Source organism: Xenopus laevis, chromosome 7L (genome assembly GCF_017654675.1).
Source record: "Xenopus laevis strain J_2021 chromosome 7L, Xenopus_laevis_v10.1, whole genome shotgun sequence".
NCBI lineage: Eukaryota > Metazoa > Chordata > Amphibia > Anura > Pipidae > Xenopus > Xenopus laevis.
Genome location: NC_054383.1, coordinates 49,460,688 through 49,482,710, shown reverse-complemented (window position 1 = coordinate 49,482,710; position 22,023 = coordinate 49,460,688). Strand labels below are relative to the sequence as shown.

General features: G+C 36.0%; 2 protein-coding genes across 6 annotated transcripts in view; one reads left to right on the top strand and one right to left on the bottom strand.

Moving 5' to 3' along the window:
* tspan14.L (tetraspanin 14 L homeolog) overlaps nt 1-9,217 on the top strand; it is a 37,243-nt gene extending 28,026 nt beyond the window's left edge. For 2 of the 3 annotated variants that reach the window (XM_041568518.1, XM_041568517.1), the window contains exons 6-9: nt 104-229; nt 1,723-1,767; nt 3,930-4,049; nt 5,807-9,217. In XM_041568518.1, coding sequence (XP_041424452.1) covers nt 104-229; nt 1,723-1,767; nt 3,930-4,049; nt 5,807-5,878 — 363 coding nt within the window. In that variant the 3' untranslated portion in view covers nt 5,879-9,217. 3 annotated transcript variants of the gene reach the window in all.
* A 1,875-nt stretch (nt 9,218-11,092) lies between these two features.
* The window catches only part of LOC108695797 (rap1 GTPase-GDP dissociation stimulator 1), a 46,386-nt gene continuing 35,455 nt past the window's right edge, over nt 11,093-22,023 (bottom strand). For all 3 annotated transcript variants that reach the window (XM_041568948.1, XM_041568950.1, XM_041568949.1), the window contains 5 exons: nt 18,868-18,993; nt 16,013-16,152; nt 15,550-15,676; nt 14,241-14,369; nt 11,093-12,462 (listed from right to left, as the gene is read on the bottom strand). In XM_041568948.1, the coding sequence (XP_041424882.1) occupies nt 12,311-12,462; nt 14,241-14,369; nt 15,550-15,676; nt 16,013-16,152; nt 18,868-18,993 (674 nt within the window). In that variant the 3' untranslated portion in view covers nt 11,093-12,310. The remainder of the gene's footprint in view (nt 12,463-14,240; nt 14,370-15,549; nt 15,677-16,012; nt 16,153-18,867; nt 18,994-22,023) is intronic.

The following is a 22,023-nucleotide window of genomic DNA, read 5'->3' as shown; positions in this document are numbered from 1 at the left end:
CTTTCTGCACTTTACACCAGTAAGTACTTTTTACACAGGTAATAGTACTCTATCTTAAGGCATTATATACAAACATCTAAATATATTTTTGCATCACTCACAGAACCAGTGCTGTGGTGCTGTGTCCCCAGATGACTGGGACCTGAATGAATACTTCAACTGCAGTATTGAAAATCCAAGCCGTGAGAGGTGTGGTGTACCTTTTTCCTGCTGTGTTCCTGATCCAGCTGTAAGTCTTCCAGTCTTTCCATTATTTGCTATGCTTTACCAGCTCATTTGTACTATTTTTAAACTAACCCCTATTCATTCCTTAAAGATCATGTAACCAAAAAATGATTGTATCTTTCTGTTTGTCTGACTATACCCTGTCTTGAACATTTTAATTAATGCTGACAGAGAATTTTAATTTCCTTATGGCAGTTGGACCCTTTAATTGGGCATTACCTACACCAGTGCTGTCCAACTTCTGTGGTACAGAGGGCCGGAATTTTTCTGGCCTTCGTGGTGGAGGGCCGATAATGGAAGCCAGTATAAACCACGCCCACATTAAACCACACCCATGCTACCACCAGACCATGTACACATTAATTGCGTAGCACACCAAAAGACCAAACGTTTGGTGCTCACTGCAGGGATATTATTTATCACTGAAAAAGGTTGTCATATTAAAGGAATTGTTCACTGTAAAAATAAAAACTGGGTAAATAGATAGGCACTACAAAATAATAAAAAAAATTCAATATAGTTAGCTAAAAATGTAATGTATAAAGGCAGGAGTGACTGAATGTCTAACATAACAGTCTAACATAACAGTACAGAACACTACTTCCTGCTTTGCATCTCTCTTGGTTTCCACTGATTGGTTACCAGGCAGCAACCAATCAGTGACTTAATGGGGAGCTACATGGGTCATAACTGTTGCTTTTGAATCTGAGCTGCATACATAAGATCAATTGCAAACTCACTGAACAGTTATGTCCCATGTGGCCCCCTTCAACTCTGACTAACTCAGAGTTAGAGAGCTGAAAAGCAGAGAGTAGTGCTCTGTTCTATTTTAAATTAACTAAATATATTAGAAACAGTTTTTTATTTTGCACAACCTTTTTACCCAGTTTTTATTTTTACATCGAACTGTTCCTTTAAGACCTACCCTTAAATTCATATGCCTCCTCCCCTGTGGATAACCCAGCACCTAACAGTAATTTTCAAATGCTATCAAACTGCCAGAACAAATACCAGGCTTATGTTCAACTGGCAGAGCAGGGCACACACAGGCAGAGTATAGCAAACAAAGGGAGCATAGGGAAGGTAGAGTATGGCACACATAGGGAGCTTAGGGAAGGCAGAATAGAGCAGGAAGACTCTAAGGGTTCAGGACCACTCTAAGGGTTAGTCCACACAAGGAGATTCGAGGAGATTTTGTTGTCTGGCGACTAATCGACTCATCTTCTGAGCGACTATCTCCCTGAACTGCCGACAGCCCTGAGTCCTACACTAATACTGTCATTATTAGTCTGGAAGTGAAGCCAAAGAAAGTAATTGAGTTATTCTGTATGTGTACTGTACTGTATGCTGTACTATTTTGTATTTTTAAAATATCTACAGGAATTTTCATTTGTTCATGTTGTTTTAAAAACAGCTTGTTGCATGTGCAGTTCTGAAACATTTTTATCTTCATGGTATTGTTGCTTAATAGTTTTCTTCTTCAATTTATTTTCACAGCAAACAGTTGTGAACACACAGTGTGGCTATGATGCCCGCAAAAAGGTGAGGGTTGGGGTCCTGAACAATGCAGCACTCTGTTTTTATTTCTTTTATAAATTATGGACCTTTTCAATACTTCTTGCAATCAATTTCAAGGCAGAGCATTAACATGTGGGCCTCTCAATGCAGTAAATGAACGATAATAATACCTGCTCTACCTTGCATTATTTCTACAACAACAAAACAATAATATTGTTTATTAATACATGAATATTTTTTTAGACTTCTTAAGCCAACCACTGTTGATGTAGTGAAGAAATATTGATAATAATTGCAGCTTTACTGACATTAGTTACAAATTTACCGCAGCAATGTAACACAATTTTTTAATAAGGTTGCAGTGCTGCCTTTTAAAATCATTCCATAGCATTTATTTGGATGTATTCCTAAGAAAAATAGTACTGCATGTAATTAGTTACTTTCCCTTATATATTACTTAATAGGGGGAGTTCATTCATTACTTGGAGGTACCCAGTTCATTCCTTGTATGACTAAAGTGGGATTAGTATGATTATAGATCTGTGCATCTTCTCCCCTGAAAATAGTTTATGTCCCCACTCTTAAGTCATGGATAAAGACTATTTAATTTTTTTTTGTTAGCTTGAGCAAAGCATATCCCATATATGAACGATAGTATTGCTTTTAAAATTCTAGGAATGGTTCTTATAATTTTATGACAATTTGGCTACAGGGCACTTTTTAACTGGAGTAATTTTGTCTCCAATGTAACCTAAAATTCTATTCATAGACTGCATTAAAACAGTGACCTCAGTGGGCAGGTCATGTTAAAGACCTGTTTGATTGAAGCTGCTAAGTAATACCATTTTAAAACATGCAAGCACGCAAGTAAAGTTTCTCTATTCCAACTCTGTACCCAGTCCATTAAGGGGTATTGGACCCAAGTTTCCCCAAAGTGATATTTAGCGGGGAATTATCATTGTTTTGTACATTTAAAGATTTCTGATTTACTCTCTGATGCAAAACATATGTGGGGGGGGGGAGAGGGGACAATTATTTTGCTTGAATCCATTGCATAATATATATCAACTCTACCGTCTGGTAACATTAATGCTTGGTAAAACATTGCAAATCCCTTTCAATTTAGAGCTGGTTTTAAAAACATGTGTTGAGGTTTAACTTTATCTTCTGCACTGGCAAATTGCTTGCATGCCTACGAATCGGTGTGTGTGCACTCAAATAAGAGTGCAACAACAAATTATAGTAGAGAATGTTGCTGATACCTGCATAGTGTTCGCACCAAATCTCTTTGACTATCAGGCCTTAAGTGATAATCTAAAAAAATGAACAACCAATGCATGTTAGTTGAAACACTTTGATGAACAAATCAAAGCTCTTCTATTTGCTCATTCACTACTATGTCGAAGGTTAAAGCCGGTGACGAGAAATTGGCAAGCCAGTAGCTAGATATAGGATAATGAATATATCATGGTCCTGCAAAATAGCTCAAAAGGGAAAAAAAATCATATTTAAGAAAATGCCACAATCTACATAAGCTTTTGATTTCCTGTTAGTTCCCTTTTAATGATCATGACATTTATTTTTTGCTTTCCACTGCTATTCTTTTCCTCATGCTCACAAGCAATTTTGCAATATCTTTTAGGGGGCATGAAGAAAAAAATACAAAAACAATGACTAATGCTTATACTGGAAGTGATAGCCACACCCGAGGTGCAAGATTGCAAGCCACTGAGGACAGACCTGTGATGTTAGAACATAAGCGATGCTCCATAAAAAAAAAAAAAAAAGATGATTAAATAATTAGAAATTGAGCAGGTTTAGCAATTGCATGCATGAAAGAACACAAAATATCTCTGTGGTTAATCACCATTGGTAGTCTGAACGGAGAGATTTAGTTGCCTAAAGTGCTGCCAGTTTCTGGCAATAAAACAGGTTAAAGCTGCAGTTTTAACTACATTTTTTGTTCACTTTTCTGTCACCCCTACAAAAATCTACCCAGTTCAGTGTGAGCCTTATTGATGCTTGAAGGCGTTTTCTGGTCAATGGGCAACCTTCACGATAAGCCTTTAAGGATGCCAGTACCAATATCACCAAAGGCCCATATAATGGGAATTGTTAGGTTCACATTACACCTTAAATGAGTACAAGGATCATAGTACACCTTGATAATTTAAAATCTTTTCCAGAAGCCCAATGAGAGACCCAATACAACATTTTCGAAAGGCTGCATATCTGCAATGGAGGCATGGTTACCGAGAAACATCTATATTGTGGCTGGAGTTTTTCTAGTGATCTCTGTTTTACAGGTATGTTGTTTGAAAAAAATGTCATGCATACTAGAAGTACAACTGGTTGGTGGTTGATTGTCAAAAATGGGTAATCCCACAAAGGGTATTGTGGGAACACTGCAAAGCAAAAATTAAAGTAGAATAGAATTACAACTGATCTGTTCAGATTTACTAGAAACATACAAAAGGGAGGGGGATTGTTCTATGCACATAGTCTGGTCCCCCGTTTGGAGGTTTTTAGTTACCAGATTAATCCCAAAACCAATTAGATAATTACTAGAAACCAAGTTTGCTCTAACCAAACTAAATAGAATTGTTCGTATACAAGATATAGTGAAAGAAACCCCCTATTTATACTAAAATCTACCGATATTCAAATTAGTTATAAAAGCTCACAATTTCTGTAAAGATTTCTCTTTACCCCTGTGGTTGTTAAAGTGTCTAGTGCCAACTATCTGCAAATATTGCAGTCACTTTCATAGAGGTTATAGTTACCCGCATTGTAATAATATCCTTTTGTGAGAATCACTATTGTGAAAGCCACATTTCAAATGGTTTCAACTGTGATTGAAATAAATTATATAAAAGCTGGATATTCACAGATAGTTGGCACTAGTTACTTTAACAACCATAATGGTAAGTAATTTGAATATCGGTGTAACATGCCTGTCCGGCACAATGCAGCTAGCATTATGTATGTATGTTGAGAAGTTACCCAGGAAATAAGGTAACATTTTTTGCACCGTGTTAGCCTGTTGAGGAAGTTATAGGGAAGAACTTTTGATATGAAGCATAAAAAGTGGTGTAAAGATGATACCTTTATTGGCTAACTAAGATGATAATCACAGCAAGCTTTCAGAACATTGCAGTTCCTTCTTCAAAGCTGATTACAATGAAGCTATGTTGGCACTGACATATATATAGCGTTTTGTTGCAAAATGCAAAGTATATGCAAAGTAGTCCAGACTAGGCACAAATTAGACCTAAGGTATGACATAGATAACAGAATCCTGTAGTAGTTTAGGCCATGGATTTATGGCAAATTACCAAGACTAGAAACAGATGCATTCATTTTTTCTGTGGAGACAACAAACTACTACAGGAATCTGTTATCTACTTCCCACCTTAGGTTTAATTTGTGCCTAGTCTGGACTACTTTGCATAACCCACCTCTCTGTCCCTGCTTGTAATACAAATTATGCTTATGTGTTGTTTCTCCTTTTGTCCCTCACTGTTTTTTTTTTTTGTAAACAAAATGCTATATATATGTCATGCCCACATAGCTTCATTGTAATCAGCTTTGAAGAAGGAACTGCAATGTTCTGAAAGCTTGTTGTGATTATCATCTAATCATTAGTTAGCCAATAAAGGTATCACCTTTACACCACTTTTGTTATGTTTCATATCAAAAGTTCTTCCCTATAACTTCCAGGAAATAAGCCAGCACAGATATATCTAACAACTTATCTTCAATTTAGCTAGCAACTGCCACTAGTGGCACTAAGAGGGAATATTCTAATCTAAACACTAATACCACCCATAGGTTGAGTGTGCCACTAAAGAATTAATTCTGGGAGAATGCATAAGCAAGTTTGTGAATACATTCCTTGGATTCACGGATATATTCTTTTGGGCTTAGAATATCAGTTTATTTCAGTTCTAGCATAAATGGATTTATAAGCATGAATTAATAAACATTTGTTGGGAATAGTAAATTCTGAATCTGTATAAAGTACAATTGTAAGACTAAGCCTATTTCTTTCTATCTCAATTAGATATTTGGTATTTACCTTGCTCGGACACTTATGTCAGATATCGACGCGGTAAAGGCTGGCTATCGCTTTTAAGGACAATCTTCTTCATTTGAAGTCATTACAGAGACCTTCTTTATTACTCCCACCTTGTAAATTATTGCCACCATTAATAACAATCTGCAGAATTCCCACTTTTGCACAGAAGACCCATTTTAATTCCCTAGGATTTACATGCGTCCTGTGAAATGTATAATGGTAGACTTGAAGTGTTATTGTTAATCTCTAGTGATTCATTCTCCCTCCTGGAACCTCTCCAAGAAGAGACTCCCTACTTTGCTTTAAAGAAACGTTCCCTGGAACTCTCTACTATTTTGAGTTTACATGTTTTCCTTCAGAATGTCTTCAGTGCTGGAATGTCGGCCCTGATTACTTATTGATGGGCAGTAAACATTCAAATTAATTATCTGTCCAAAGATCTAAGGCATTTACCTTCATCTAACAATATCATTAAACTTTTTTAAACTGGACGATTTCCAAATTCACCAATGTCTTACCAACTTAAGAAATGTCCACTTATGTCTGTTATTTTGCCATGGATTTGTAGAGGTATAACATAACTTTTGTTTACCAATATGTCATTAAGGAGTTATGTTTTACTATACAATATTTAGTGAATTTGATTTGAATCATTACCTTCATTAATTATTTATGGAAAGGAAACACGTCCACAAAGTCGTCCACTGAAATCTTCAGTTTAAAATCTAAAAAGATGAGCGACCTGCTTTATGCACATTTTCCTTACAGTTTGACATCAAGAGTTATAAGTGTGGGATTTGACTGCAGTTCTTTGTAATTCACTCTTGGAGAAATTTAGGATACCCCAAAGGAATAATTTCTACTGTGAAAGGCAAATACGTGATTCTCTGTTGATAAAAAGGATGCAACTCATTTAGTAGTTTCATTCTTATTTTTGAAAACCACTATATTAGGGCAGGATAATGGTTATTTTACCGGAGAATCAGTTGTAGTATAATGTTTATTTTTTAAACAAATTTTTTTTATAAAAAGAAAAATTATAGCTGTATCTATTGCTTTATAGATATTCACAGAAGTTTATACATATAACCAATTTGTTTTAAATATACAAAATATTATATACATACAAATACCAAGGGCTGTGTGCGCCCATTTGGAGTTATTTCATTCTAATGGTTTCCCGCATGAACAGAAAGGGTCAAAGCTGATAAAAATCAGCTTGGCACTTGTAAATTGCTGGGAAGGGTCTTACTCCATTTCCAAGTTCATACTGAGCTGGTCCTGTGTTTATAGCCGTGTTTAAAGATAATGCTTGTAGCGGGCTGAGTATGGGCCACATGTCACATCTTGCTGCAGTTGCACTGCAATTCACTGATTGGCTAATCATGGTTTGCAGAACCATTGCACAGCCTACACGTGTTGATGGGTGTATGTTTGTGTTCCAGAGAAGGCAATAAACCATGTACTGTGGTATATTTATAAAGGTTTGTCAAATATTTTGCAGCAGAAATGGTGTACATTATGTATTTAAACCTCAGCTGTATAACTAGATGATTTTTGTACACTGCAATATGGTGTTAAGTGGTGGTTTGGTGTGTTTCAAGCTCTGTTTTATACACACTCTTATAAATATACCCAGTTATGTAATCCCTATGTGTTTATTGGTCATAGTTTATTGTTTAAAAGTTGACAGTTATTCAACAGATGTTTTTAGCAATGTAAAAAAAGAGAAACTGCAATGGTTAACCCTCCTAAGGACAAGTTTTTTTCCTTTGGTATGCTGCAGGTTTAACACTCAAGTTCCTAAAAGGCAAATTAGGGGATATACATTTATACATTTATACTATATGTTTTTGCCCATCTGAGGTGCAGTCCCCAACAATTGCATACAGCAGTACTAAAAATTTGGAATATGTTGTGACTTTACTTCAGTGGTATACCTGCAGTTGAAATGCTTCAAGATGCATCTCAGTTTGTCAATCACAGGTGCCCAGCTTTATTCCTAATCAACAATCTGTCCCCCGTTTTATTTTCTTGCGCTGCATTCCATGCAATGCTGTGCTTAGAACAAAACCTCAAATATTTATTTTAACTTATGTACATATACCCTCAAGCCAACAATAAACAATGTGTTTGCAGTCAAAGTCAGTTTTCAGTCAAGTTCAAAGTCTACAGGCATTGCTTATGTTTAAGTGCAGATCAGATCTTTCTATGAACATAACTCCAGCAACATGGTGGTGTAATGTTGAATACAGGCTTTACAAATTATGCTTCAAAAAGTGCACAGCAAATAAACTGGGCACCTCATTTATTATTAGCTGAGAAACACACGCACATTTAGAGTAATCAATATCCTTGTGCATGTTGCTGGGAATTATGTGCAGACCCTGTCGTTAACAACTAACTTTTTCCAGACATTATGGGGGTTGTTTACTAAACTTCGAATTGATCCCATTATTTTATTTAAAAAAACATGACAAAACTCCCATGCCCGATTTGACCTTATTTATTATTTAAAAAAACAATCGGATCGGGAAAAACAACTGATACAATTGAGTGAAAATTCGAATAATCTGATTTTTTTCAGACTTTTTTTGCGAATCGCTCTCTTTTTTGGGGGTTTTGCAGTGCAAACCATGTTCACTTCAAATTGAGATTGGTGCCCCGCCCAGTGAGTTATACTGAACCTTGACAGTTTTTTTTTTTTCCAGTTTTTGTCCCAAAAAGCCAGACCATAAAAATAACCAAAAAACAATCAACTGTGTTCCCTTTGGGCACATAATTGGATGGCATGTTGAATAAAGCCCATGCCTTTGTTGTGTGACATTCATGATGACCTGGTTGCTAGCCTTCCATCTGCATTTTAGAAGGGCAGAAAGTGGCTATAAGTTTAGAAATAAAGATACATTGTGAGAAAAAATGTTGAATCTTGCTGTTTTTTATGGCTTATTTTTTGCACTTACACCTTAAGTAAGTACACACCAGAGTGTCTTTGGGTTTTTATTTTTTAGCTATGTTCCTGTCAGCATTGAGACACATTGTGTCATTTCTGTTGGTGCTTGGCTTTTGCTACTACAGATACTTTTGTAAATAATAGTTTTTTAAAAAAAAGTTTCAAAACCATACTATTTGTACTAAAATTGATAGTCTTCCTTTGTGCATTTGTCTAAATGATATTTCCTTTCTAGACTGTGTATATAGGTTACAAACTTCATTAGTGGCTATGCCATCTACTAATGTTTTATCACTGAAGATGTGGTTTACATTGACTGTTCTATGTATTCTTTGCCAATATCAGTGTCCCCATACTTTCATATTGTGTCATTCTGCATTTCATTGTGTCCAATCCAGTATGTTATCTGTACAATAAAAGAAAACACTTCCAAAGTCTTGTAACTGATGTAGATATTGCGTAATCATTTTATACCATATGGACAATGTTTTATTTGTATTACTATAGCCCCTTAAGGTAGATATTTATCTATTAGGGCAAATGGCTGTGCCACCTTTAGAAAACAATAGGAACACTTTCCTTATATTACATTGCACCCCCTTTTTTCTAGCCTTAAAGTTTCCAAGGCACGGTATTTGGCACTGTCAACTAGTGTTGAACACCCATGATGATAACTAAATTTTTCCAGCACCTTTGATTAGTTGGCTGATTGTGGCTCAATACTTAAAATGGCATGTTCCACCTTGGGCTGAATTCCTTATCTTCCTCGTGGACCCTTTTTGTTCAGTATCGCTTTATGCCAGTGGGTGGAATTATACTTTATTTAATTTTTTTTATATTTTGTGGCATTAAATGCTGCTTCCAGTTAAAGTGGTGGTTCACCTTTAAGTTAATTCTTGATATGCCATAGAATGGCCATGTCTAAGCAACTTTTCAGTTGGTCTTCATTGTTTATTTTTTACAGTTTTTAAATGAATTGCCTTTTTTTCTGATTCTTCCCATCTTTCAAATGGGGGTCATTGACTCCGTCTGAAAAACAAATGCTTTGTGAAGCTACAAGTTTATTGAAATTGGTACTTTTTATGACATGTCTTTCAATGCAGGTCCTCTTTTATTCATATTTCAGTATCCTATTCAAATCAATGTGTGTTTGCTAGGGTAATTTGGGCCATAGTAACCAGATTGCTGAAATTGCAAACAGGAGAGTTGCTGGATAAATAGTTAACTTATGAAACATAAATTATAATAAATGAAAACCAATTGCAAATCGTCTTAAAATATCACAGTCTACATCATACTAAATGTTAACTGAAAGTTGAACAACCCCTTTAATCAAGTGGATTTATATGTGCCATGAGAACTCAAAATCCAACCTATAACACTAGTTTGCATTGTAGACACATGGAATGATGGATGCATGGACTCTAGGTTTTCTTAATAGCCCAGTCTTCAGTGGACCAATATAGTTAGTTGAAAAAGTAAATACACCCATGGCAATTTTAATCTTCATTTCAACAACATTGATAGTTACAGGTGAAAGAATGTAACACATCATATGCACCATTTACATTTTATAGTTCATTGTGAAATTTAAACAAAAATGAAAATTTTTGCATGTGGAAAAAATAGTACACCCCAACATTTATCACTAGCTCAGATATGTCAAATTCAAATCTTGGCCACCAGATAATGTGCAAAGGATTAGAACATAATTTGGGGGCCTGTCTTATTTAAACCTCAAACAAAAAAAATGTTTGACTTGCCCTTTGTTATTGAGGGGTGCGGTATTGCCTTTAGAAAGATCATTTTAGATGCCTATTGGTCTAGTAAAGTGCAGCAAATCATAGAATACGTTCTGTGGCACTTCAGACTGGGCTATTAAGAAAACCTAGAGTCCATGCATCCATCATTCTATGTGTCTACAATGCAAACTAGTGTTATAGGTTGGATTTTGAGTTCTCATGGCACATATCGGCCAGGGGCCCCAAGGCAGCAGCAGGCACGTGATGCCTACATGTCCTGCTGCTGCACGTGCCTGAAACTGCCCAGCTCTGTACCCCTCCTAGATAACGATGAAAGTCGGTGATCTTCTGCGTGGGACCCTTTCACAGCGATTAGAAGCATCTTCCCCAGGTTAGTGTAACATTACACATACATAAACACACACTTATTACACTAATATAAACTTACATTCACACACACACACTTTTTGGGGATCAGGGGGTTACACACACTCAAAGCACTCACATACACACGTGTACACAAATGCACATAACATGCAATTTACCAATTGTACAGATGAATACGTACATACATGGTTTTAGCTGAGAAAAAGGGTTTATTGCAATTGCGAATGGAGTATTCGCTAACCGTACTGTGCAATAACTTTTGTATGTTATTTCAGTGATTATATTGCAATTTCGGTGATTTTGGTGCATTTTTGGCCTTTTTATTGAATGTTTAGCCATTTTATAGCATTTTCAGCTTTGTGCAGGTGTTGTTTACTTATTTCTGTCCATATTTGGCCATACTAAAATATTCAAACTTTGATTCTGACTACTGATTACAAAAAAAAAGCAAGTAGTTTAGGTTGATCCTATATAGGGTGCACCACAAATAAATGAACTTGGTCCTTAAAGTTATTGGAAGGGCTCCGTAATTAGGTCGATGATCTAATAGCAACTTTTTTATTCACTCCTACAATAGGAGTAATATTTAACAAATGTTGTGCCTTAAAATCATAGATAACTGATCTTGTAGAAAGAATACTATGCAAGATTGTAAAATGGATCTTATAAAAGTGGTCTGCCTAAATTACGGGGCTGTGAAAATAGCCATTAAAGAACTCTTGGTTTATCTAGGCATAATGTCAGTGTCCTCGTGGTCAGAGCTGTATTTAGGTCTGGTGCTGTCCTAGGCAGCAGACCTCATCTCTCCTCCTCCCAATGCATGCATAGATGGCTGCCACAGGGGCAGGAACCCCACACCCCCTAAGTTCTGCTGCCAAATTTAACAGCAAGTATCCATGGTGGGCTTGGGGAATTCTTTTTAATCACTTGTTTTATTTACCATATAGGAACCCAAGGCCTTGTCCCCACCAAAGCTTCCAGACTAGGGGACACATTGGATCTCAGGTGCCTATATGGTAAATAGAGCCCTACTTGTGGTCCTGGTACAAAACTCTCAATTGAAGGAAGACAGTACTGCTAGCAAGTTGGAATTATTGCTTTGGGATAAATGTATGAAAAATGGAACTACAGCAAATACATTTTGGATGTACCAAAACTCTGACTTTAAGGAAGATTTTCAACAAACTGACACATTTACTAAAGATGATAAAGATGTCAATTTGTCAGAAACAAATTCTTACTCCCTGATTCAATTCACATGTGGGGAGAAAAGATTCAGACAATTATTTTCCACACTAGAACAAGTTGTTAAATCTAAAAGCGCAAGTAAAATGTTCCCAGGTGATGATAATTTAGCCACTGAGCCACTCTAGCTGTTGTATCGACACAGGCAAAGCATGATGATAACTATGCAAAAAAATGGCCACTGTGTGGGCTACTGCTGGTTAATATTTGCAGCACTGTATTGGCTTGTTTGACTACGTTGCTATTGCTGTGTGCACACATCTTCTCCAAAGTCTGTTTCATGTTGACTAATTCCATGTCTCTTCTTAATACATCTGAAAATAAAGAGTAAGTGAAATATAATATTAAATTATGAATGAAGAAAAAAATGTATACCAAAACAATTACATTTTGTCAGGATTGTATATCATGAGATGGAAATAGAAAAAAATAATATGTTATATGTAATACAATACAGCACAAGGGTAAATGAGTGCAAAGTTATTGTACCTGCACAATTTAGGTGTGATTTTCAGTTAGCTTTGGTTATGTTAATTTCTCAAGGCTGGCCTCAATAACAATAGTTTCAGTGCCAATGTGTTTTTTGATGAGCAAAGCTAAACTTCAGATGATTGCTCACCATAATTTGTTACAAGGTGGCATAATCATGGACAAATAAATATCACATTCTATGTATTAATTGGAAAATGATTTTAAAGGTGGTCATGCATTATGAGATCTTTCACCTGATATGCCCACCAAAGATATTGGGCTAAGCCGATTGTTTGGCCCTAGAGCCAAAGGATTACAATAACCAGAGTAGGGGCTGTGGGGGAGAGGACAGCATTTAATGAGCAGATATCCTCGAACCAATGTGAAAATCAAACCTGCCCGATCATCATGTGGCCGTTTTTGTCCAGATATTGGTTGTTTAACCCCATTGGAATGCAGATAAACTGCCGAATCTGTCTAAAGAACTTAAATCGGCCTGTGTATGGCCAATTTTATTCTCATTCTTAAGGCCTACTGCACCAGCCCAATAGCAGCACTATTATACTGTAGATCCATGGCAGTTGTTTCAGACAGCTCTCCAAATAATATCTGACATTGTCCATTGTTCTTTTTCCTGTTTCCTGATACAATCCGTACAATGATCTGTGCTGCTATAAATAAGATACGTTAGGTGAGATAAGGATGGAAAGAGATTCTAGCATAAACAAGGTTTTAAATGGCAAACCTCTCTCCCTCTCCCTCTCCCTCTCCCTCTCCCTCTCCCTCCTATAAGGATCCCAGAATAATTCTATTAAACTGAACACATAAAAGATTTATTGCGCATTCACTTTCAACACAGCACCATATTGCACAGAGCTGTATGTTAATGTTGAACAGCAAACACACAAAATGGCATTCAAACAAGTTGAGTGAGGAATTTGAGTGCAGAATTTAAGATTTGTAGACATAAGAAAATGTTATTTCTGTATAGTGCATCCTTGAACTGCCCTCAGGAAACGTGAGACAATAACTATAACCTAAAGAGGTAAAACAACAGGAATCTGCTCAGGAAAGAAGGAAGTCTAGGCTGTTACTAATACAAAAAAACAGTTGCAGATCTATTTTCAAATCTATTTCAAATACATCTCTCATATATGTAAGGATTTGTTATGAAAAATTTCTATGGCAAAATTGTGTAGCAGCCTATGATTAGGTGCCTATAGTGGCACAAAACACGCAAGGCATTTTGGCAGATGCAATATATGTAAAATGAATACTTTTTAGCAGCAGTTATTTGACTGAGATCCTGTTTTGTGCCTGCCCATCCTGTCTAATTGTGATTTTGAAGTTGTGGTGTTGTCTTGCAGCACTTATTTTCAGCATTACACATGAATTAATTTTAAAGCAGATTGCCACATACATTATTACATTAATCAACCCCCGGGGCTGATTTATTTACAATTACAGATGGTCAAATGCAGTGGCTGATAGCAACTACTTAGCAATTTAGAAAATGTCAGTCACCACTGACAACTGCACTTGCACAGTTCAGCACCTAATGTTCATAAATAAGTCCTCCTGCATATAAATTGCCAAATAGAATATGCATATGGGTGGATACCTGAGTCAAGGAGGCTGCACAGCAGACCCAGTGAATTGTACTTCACCTCTGGACCCATTGACTCATCTTCCAGAATTTTGTGCAGGATGGATACCAGCTCTGACTCCTTAAAGTCCTCTTCTACTAGTTCTGCAGGTAAAGTGAAAAGAATTGTATTAAGAATATTTGCATTTGTGTTAATTTGCTAAATAATTAGCTGTACGTTTTATTGAAGGCAATGCGTACTATTTCTACAAAGTGATTTCATTAATGTCACATAACGGAGTCGGGCACAAAGACATAATATATGTACACAGATAATTAATAGGGGAATTATAACTGGGTACAGTATCTTTGTAACATAACCATGTACAACAGGCTTAAAATGCGATAAGGGTAATAAACTGCAAATCAGGATTTATTGCTTGAATAAGTTTGTGCCAACATTTTCATGTTAACGACAGAATACAAAGTTGATATTAACAGCAAAATGTTAATCCAATAAATGTCTTCAATTATGTTTGGGTATTTTTCATAAGCACTGATGCAGGTATGCTTATCAATAAACTGTAGTGTTATTTTCATTGCTTTGTGGATGCCTCTTCTGGAGCAAGTTAGTACATTCTACAAGAGTGGCACTCCCACACTACTGCCACAATGTCTTTGCTAGGACAGTACAGTAACTAAACGGTATCTATGAGTACAATTTCATCTATTGACAATAATTATTGGAAAAGGGCTGACCCTTGCATCTACTTACCCATACTGTATTGTCGAAGATACTGGCATTGTGCCCTGTAGCTTATAAACAGGTGTGTTTTACTGTATATAGTACAGGTATGGGACCTGGGGTCTTCCATATTACAGAGCTTTACATAATTCTATACGTATTCTTAAATATATAGAAAAATCATTTACACATGAAATAAACCCAATAGGTTGGTTAATTAATTAATTAGTTTAATCAAGTCCAATGTACTGTTTTAATATTACAGTGAAAAAGTAAATAATGTTTCAACTCTTCGATAAAATGGAGTCTATGGGAGACGGCATTTCCATAACATTTCCATAACATGGAGCTTTCTGGATAATGGGATCACAAACCTGTATAAACGGTTGGGTTATGACTTCAGTGCTATCATATCTTTTCAAATAGGGGCAAGGGTTTTCAAGTGAGTATCTTACGTTAGGGTGTAAAACAGCAGGGTGGAGATTCGTTGTCCTGAAAATAAAAATGGTCTAAAAGTGCTTGCAACACAAGGATTCAGCTATAGTCAGATTAAAAAGGCTTGAGCATTCAACTTCCCACTGTCCCACTGGTTATTAGTACCTAGGTTAATTGCAGATGCAATGGCCATAGCAATGAGGGCTTCATTCTGCATAATAGCATGTTCACTAGTTGTCATAGATACCAGATGCTTTAATCCTTTAGCCCAATGAACTGCTTTCACTACATCCTGAAGATAAGAAAGAATAGAATTAGACATTTGTAGGATACTCAAGCTCTTTAAATATTTACAATGAAACAACGCGTGGGAGGGGGTGCATGACTACTAGCCTTAGGGGTGGGGTGGTTGGGAGATGGAATCAGGTATGTTATGTTTTTATGTTAAAAGATAAACATTTATGTGTGTACATAATAAATATGTATCTGCTTTGCTTTTCTTAATTGCAATGTGTGCTTTTTTTTACCCCCAATAACAACTAATGATCATGGCAACATTTAATAAACTAGTTTTTTTTTTGCTGTTGAATCTGATGCAAAGGTCTCCACAGAAAGTCTAATGCCATACCTGTGATTTGCTATAACGGAGGAGAGATGCCAGCAGCCTGTTAGCTTCTCCTCGTACACCAACATGATCTTTCGTTTCACACCACTGCACAAGTCTAGTCAACATCATGGGATTCTGCCCCAATATCATGGCTGCGTCAGCTTCACAATACAAAATTGTAAAGGGTTTGTGTTAAGTTCATCAGGTTAAATACGTGTTATATGATATTCTTATATATTTATCATGTGTGATGATAATGTGTGTTTGTGTGTATATTAACTGGCAATTACAGCAATGCATAAAAAAACTTTTTAAAGAACTGCTGGTTTTTGGTAATTGGTTTGGAGTATTTGGCAAATAGAGCAATAACCATGAGATTAAATAAATTATTAAATAACTGAAATAAATTTTTAAACGCAAAATCTTTCTTTCATCATTTGCCCTAAGTATTTAAAAACAAAAATTCATTTAACTAAAGTTGATAATATACTGCAAGACCTGCTGTATTGGTGAGGTTGCCAAAAGAGGACCTGGGTCCAATTTGGCACCATACGCTTGGACAAATAAGGCTGATCTGATTGTTAGCCCTTTGGCTAATAATCAGATTATACACTGGAGTCTACGGATATTTTCACACCTGTCAGATTAATATCTGGATGATTTTTGAGCTTTTATTGGTTGGGCAGGCAGTTGGTAGGTGCCATACCTGTACAGGCCAGCTCTGTCTGGTACTACCAAATCAGGAACATTTTTTTCTCCCTTTAAATGGTCTCTTTAAATCCTTTAAAGGGGACCTGTCACCCAAAAAAAATTCCAAATCCTATTTTATCACATTTTTCAAGCAAAATAAACTTTAATTACACTATATAAATTATTTATGCCTTGGGCCTCTATGCCTAAGGCATAGAGGAGGGGCAGGCAATATTTGATTGACAGCTGAGATGTTTACATGAGTTTACAACAGCTATGAATGCTTTAATAAAAAAAAAAGAATTTGGATTTCATGTTTAATTTGAAAAGGACTTTTATTATACAGCTTTTTATGTCTGGGTGACAGGTTTGCTTTAAGAGCCCATTTCTGGACATCTCTGACCTGTTTTGATTAGAGGACATCTGCACAAACAATTGACTTGATTTTTTTCAGAATCTGCTGTAAGTTAAGCCTTGATATCATGCTGGTTATTGTGATTTATGTTCTTAGCTGCCATTTATCCATAATTACCATACAGTAGCTAACAATCTGCACCTGTATTAGTGCCATAAACTATGTGGGAATAACCAGACCCACCGAACTGAAGACCATTACAATGGTAAGCAAGGCAAACTATTACCAAAGAAACTGCAGGTCAAAGGGGGTGGATTAGTTTGTACATTATGATATAATGTTTGACTTATCTGCATTTGCTATTATAGGAAATCTATAGGGGGTTATTTAAAAAAAGGTCAAGTTGATTCTTACCTGAAAAATTTGAGTTTTCAAGGGTATTTTTCAGGTAAAAAAAACTTGAAAAAAACTTTAAAAAAAAAAAAACAATAAAATGATTTGTTGTTTAATATACCCTGGAGCTAGAAATAGCTCAAATAAGAAAATACTTCAGCTAAACCTGTCAAGGTCATGTAGAAGTCAAACCCAGTGGGCCCTGGCTCCCTGCCCGAAGCCTTGTCAACTGCCTCTGACCGGCCGGCCCCAATTATGGCTGTTAGGCTGTCACCCAAAAAAAATTCCAAATCCTATTTTATCACATTTTTCAAGCAAAATAAACTTTAATTACACTATATAAATTATTTATGCCTTGGGCCTCTATGCCTAAGGCATAGAGGAGGGGCAGGCAATATTTGATTGACAGCTGAGATGTTTACATGAGTTTACAACAGCTATGAATGCTTTAATAAAAAAAAAAGAATTTGGATTTCATGTTTAATTTGAAAAGGACTTTTATTATACAGCTTTTTATGTCTGGGTGACAGGTTTGCTTTAAGAGCCCATTTCTGGACATCTCTGACCTGTTTTGATTAGAGGACATCTGCACAAACAATTGACTTGATTTTTTTCAGAATCTGCTGTAAGTTAAGCCTTGATATCATGCTGGTTATTGTGATTTATGTTCTTAGCTGCCATTTATCCATAATTACCATACAGTAGCTAACAATCTGCACCTGTATTAGTGCCATAAACTATGTGGGAATAACCAGACCCACCGAACTGAAGACCATTACAATGGTAAGCAAGGCAAACTATTACCAAAGAAACTGCAGGTCAAAGGGGGTGGATTAGTTTGTACATTATGATATAATGTTTGACTTATCTGCATTTGCTATTATAGGAAATCTATAGGGGGTTATTTAAAAAAAGGTCAAGTTGATTCTTACCTGAAAAATTTGAGTTTTCAAGGGTATTTTTCAGGTAAAAAAAACTTGAAAAAAACTTTAAAAAAAAAAAAACAATAAAATGATTTGTTGTTTAATATACCCTGGAGCTAGAAATAGCTCAAATAAGAAAATACTTCAGCTAAACCTGTCAAGGTCATGTAGAAGTCAAACCCAGTGGGCCCTGGCTCCCTGCCCGAAGCCTTGTCAACTGCCTCTGACCGGCCGGCCCCAATTATGGCTGTTAGAATAGGAAGGTACATGCCGGGGGGTGGAGGGGGTTATGGCTGAGGGGAGAGGGGTAGGGCCCTGAAGCGAAAGCCCAGGTGGGTCCCGAGCCCCCCAGTCAAACGCTGACACCTTCACCTTTACTTAAAAAGGGGTATTAAAAAAGAAACATACTCTAAAACAAACATCAATTCTGCACACCTCTACAGTTTATTATCAATACTGGAAGCATAGGGTTACTTGGTTGATTGTGAATCAACATTATTCTGTTTCTTATGTACCTTGACCATCAGTCAGCATCCTCAAAGTCCCCAATAGTTTAAACTGCACTGGAGGCATCTCTGACCTCAAAAGCATCTGAATTCGATCAGCAACACCTTCTTTTAGCATCTGTACTTTATTCATCACTGGAAAAACAACACACAAAAAAAGGGAAATGTATATTTGCTGTACGCAGATCTCACAACCCACAGAGCAAACCTGCAAAATAACACTTGATTTCTGTGTTGAAACTGCACATTTCAGGATTTCCTTACTAATCAGTACTTGTCAATACAGAAGGAGTTAGGCACAGGGAGAGGGAAGAATGGTGAGGTCTAAAAGAGTGGAGGAGATTAAATCAGCATATTACAAGAGTGAAAAATTGCACAAGATCTATATATGGTTTGAAGGACAAGAAGAGACAGTACTGGCGATAGTATTCCATATTTCTTATAAAGAGACCCCAACAATCTTGAATATCTGCTGTCTGTTCTGTAAATAAAAGGCATCATATATTATAAGTATCATAATGCCTTTTTTAATGTCTTCTATCAGAGCCTACCATTGCATAATATTTTGATGTAATGTTGCTGTAATGTGCTTGAATCCCCACAGAGCAATGTCCCTATAATTCCTTCTTGGCTGTGTGAACTAAAAATATATTTCTATTTTAAATTTGTGTGTGCAGTTTTTAAAAACTGTGTGCTTAGGTCAGAATTTATACAAAATGTTGTGTTTTCACATAAAAGTTCTTGGCTAGTATTTTGTAAGGCAATTAAGAATTATGCTAATGAGTAGCCCAACACAAACTTCATTAGCCTTCTGCAATATTTTCTAATAACCTAGGTAGCTGTGGGCCCTATAATAGCATCTCGACCATGATCCCACTTTTTCATGTTTACTTTCTTACGCTCTGCTACTGGGTCCTTTTATCACAAACATTTAAAGGGATACTGTCATGGGAAAAAACATTTTTTTCAAAATGAATCAGTTAATAGTGCTGCTCCTGCAGTATTCTGCACTGAAATCCATTTCTCAAAAGAGCAAACAGATTTTTTTTATATTCAATTTGGAAATCTGACATGGGGATAGACATTTTGTCAATTTCCCATCTGCCCCAAGTCATGTGACTTGTGCTCTGATAAACTTCAATCTCTCTTTACTGCTGTACTGCAAATTAGAGTGATATCACCCCCTCCCTTTTCCCCCCAGCAGCCAAACAAAAGAACAATGGGAAGGTAACCCGATAACTGCTCCCTAACACAAGATAACAGCTGCCTGGTAGATCTAAGAACAACACTCAATAGTAAAAACCCATGTCCCACTGAGACACATTCAATTACATTGAGAAGGAAAAACAGCAGCCTTCCAGAAAGCGTTTCTCTCCTAAAGTGCAGGCACAAGTCACATGACCAGGGGCAGCTGGGAAATTGACAAAATGTCTAGCCCCATGTCAGATTTAAAAATTGAATATAAATAAATCTGTTTGCTCTTTTGAGAAATGGATTTCACTGCAGGAGCAGCACTATTAACTGATTCATTTTGAAAAAAAATGTTTTTTCCCATGACAGTATCCCTTTAAAGTCAAAAACCCATACATATCCCATTAAGTAAAATTATTTTATATATTTTATAATTTTATAATTATTTAAATAATGGCATCTATAAAGTTGTGGCCCACTGCAATGCCCTTATAGCATAAACATAATGCAGTTACAAATAGTATAACATTCACATATACCAATGCCAATTTTGCACCTCCTTACGTTAGTTTTAAAAACTAGTGACATTTCTATTTTCTTATGCTAGCAGTAAAAATATATCTAGGTAAAAGAGGATTGATTGTAAGTTCTTGAGAACAGGGACCTTGGCTTGTCTTGCTGTATTTCTGTTTATTGCACTGCTTGTCTCCTCCAATCCCTTTAGGCATTTAGAGATTTGTAGAAAATCCTGACCCTTTATAAAACAAAGTATCATAATTATAACAAATACACCACCAATGAACCACAGAGCTCTGTGACAAAACTGCCAGGGACTGTAGGAATTATTTTTCTTGTTCACTGCTTATGGTTATTGATGGATTACATTCCATGTGTCCTTCTGCTATGTTTCATATGATTGATGACTTGCATAAAACTCCGGCTTGCAGCTTTTACCAATTATGTGGATAAAATCTCTTTTAATGCTCTTGTTCCTTTCCGCTCCAGTCTCTTAATAGATTTTGGAACTGTCAAACTCAGAACTGAACAATTATTTAATCAGCTTTCATAATAATCAATATGTGAAGATATTATTTAAAACTTTATAGCACTTTGAAGGAAATGACAGTAAAATATTGTCCTGAAATTTTAACACTATCCCTTGCAGAAAAATAGTTTAGCAAATATTTAATTTCTTAATTCCTGTTTGATTGTGAATAGTTTATAAGTGAGTGTTTTCTGTGCCACATGACCTATCTATTTTGAACCAATTGTCTTAAAATTATGAATCTTCCCATTAGCCACCACAGTAGTTTTATATACTGAATAGACTGAATTCATGAGCCAATAAGAATTGTTTTTACTGTGTTGGTGATTGCTTTTGTTTTTTTTTTTTTTGTTACTTTCAAATTGCTTAAAGAAAACGGTAGGGATTGGAGCAAATGCAGTAGAAGTTTGTTGTGTGATTTTTGTTTCATTAAAAGATCACTCCCTTTATTCAGTTTTTAAAATGCTCTAAAAATTGGAGGTTTATTAAGTTTAAAAACCACAAAAACTACTAATATAAAATTTTGCCAGGTAAAAGTTTTCAAGGTCCTATAGAAGTCATTGGGAGCTGCACTGATCCTTTTGTACTGCTTTAAATCAATTAGGACTTTTATTTTGCAGTTTAGAGTAACGTATGGAAAGGAAGAGTAAATGAAGATATAAGTAAAAATAGTATGATGCCCATACAAACGTACATAGCTAGAAGATCAGTAATATAGAAACCAGTAAGATAAGTTCAGCTATCAAGGCAACAGTCAATATATGCTTATATATCACCCTTTATATTATGTGTGACTTCATATTAGTTGTCTATATCACCTATTTGATGGATATCTAGCCAAGGGGACCACACTTTCTCGAATTTTCCTGGGCAACCCCGAGATTCGCAGGTTATGCTGATGGAGGGGAGAAATTTTATTTACAAGGTTG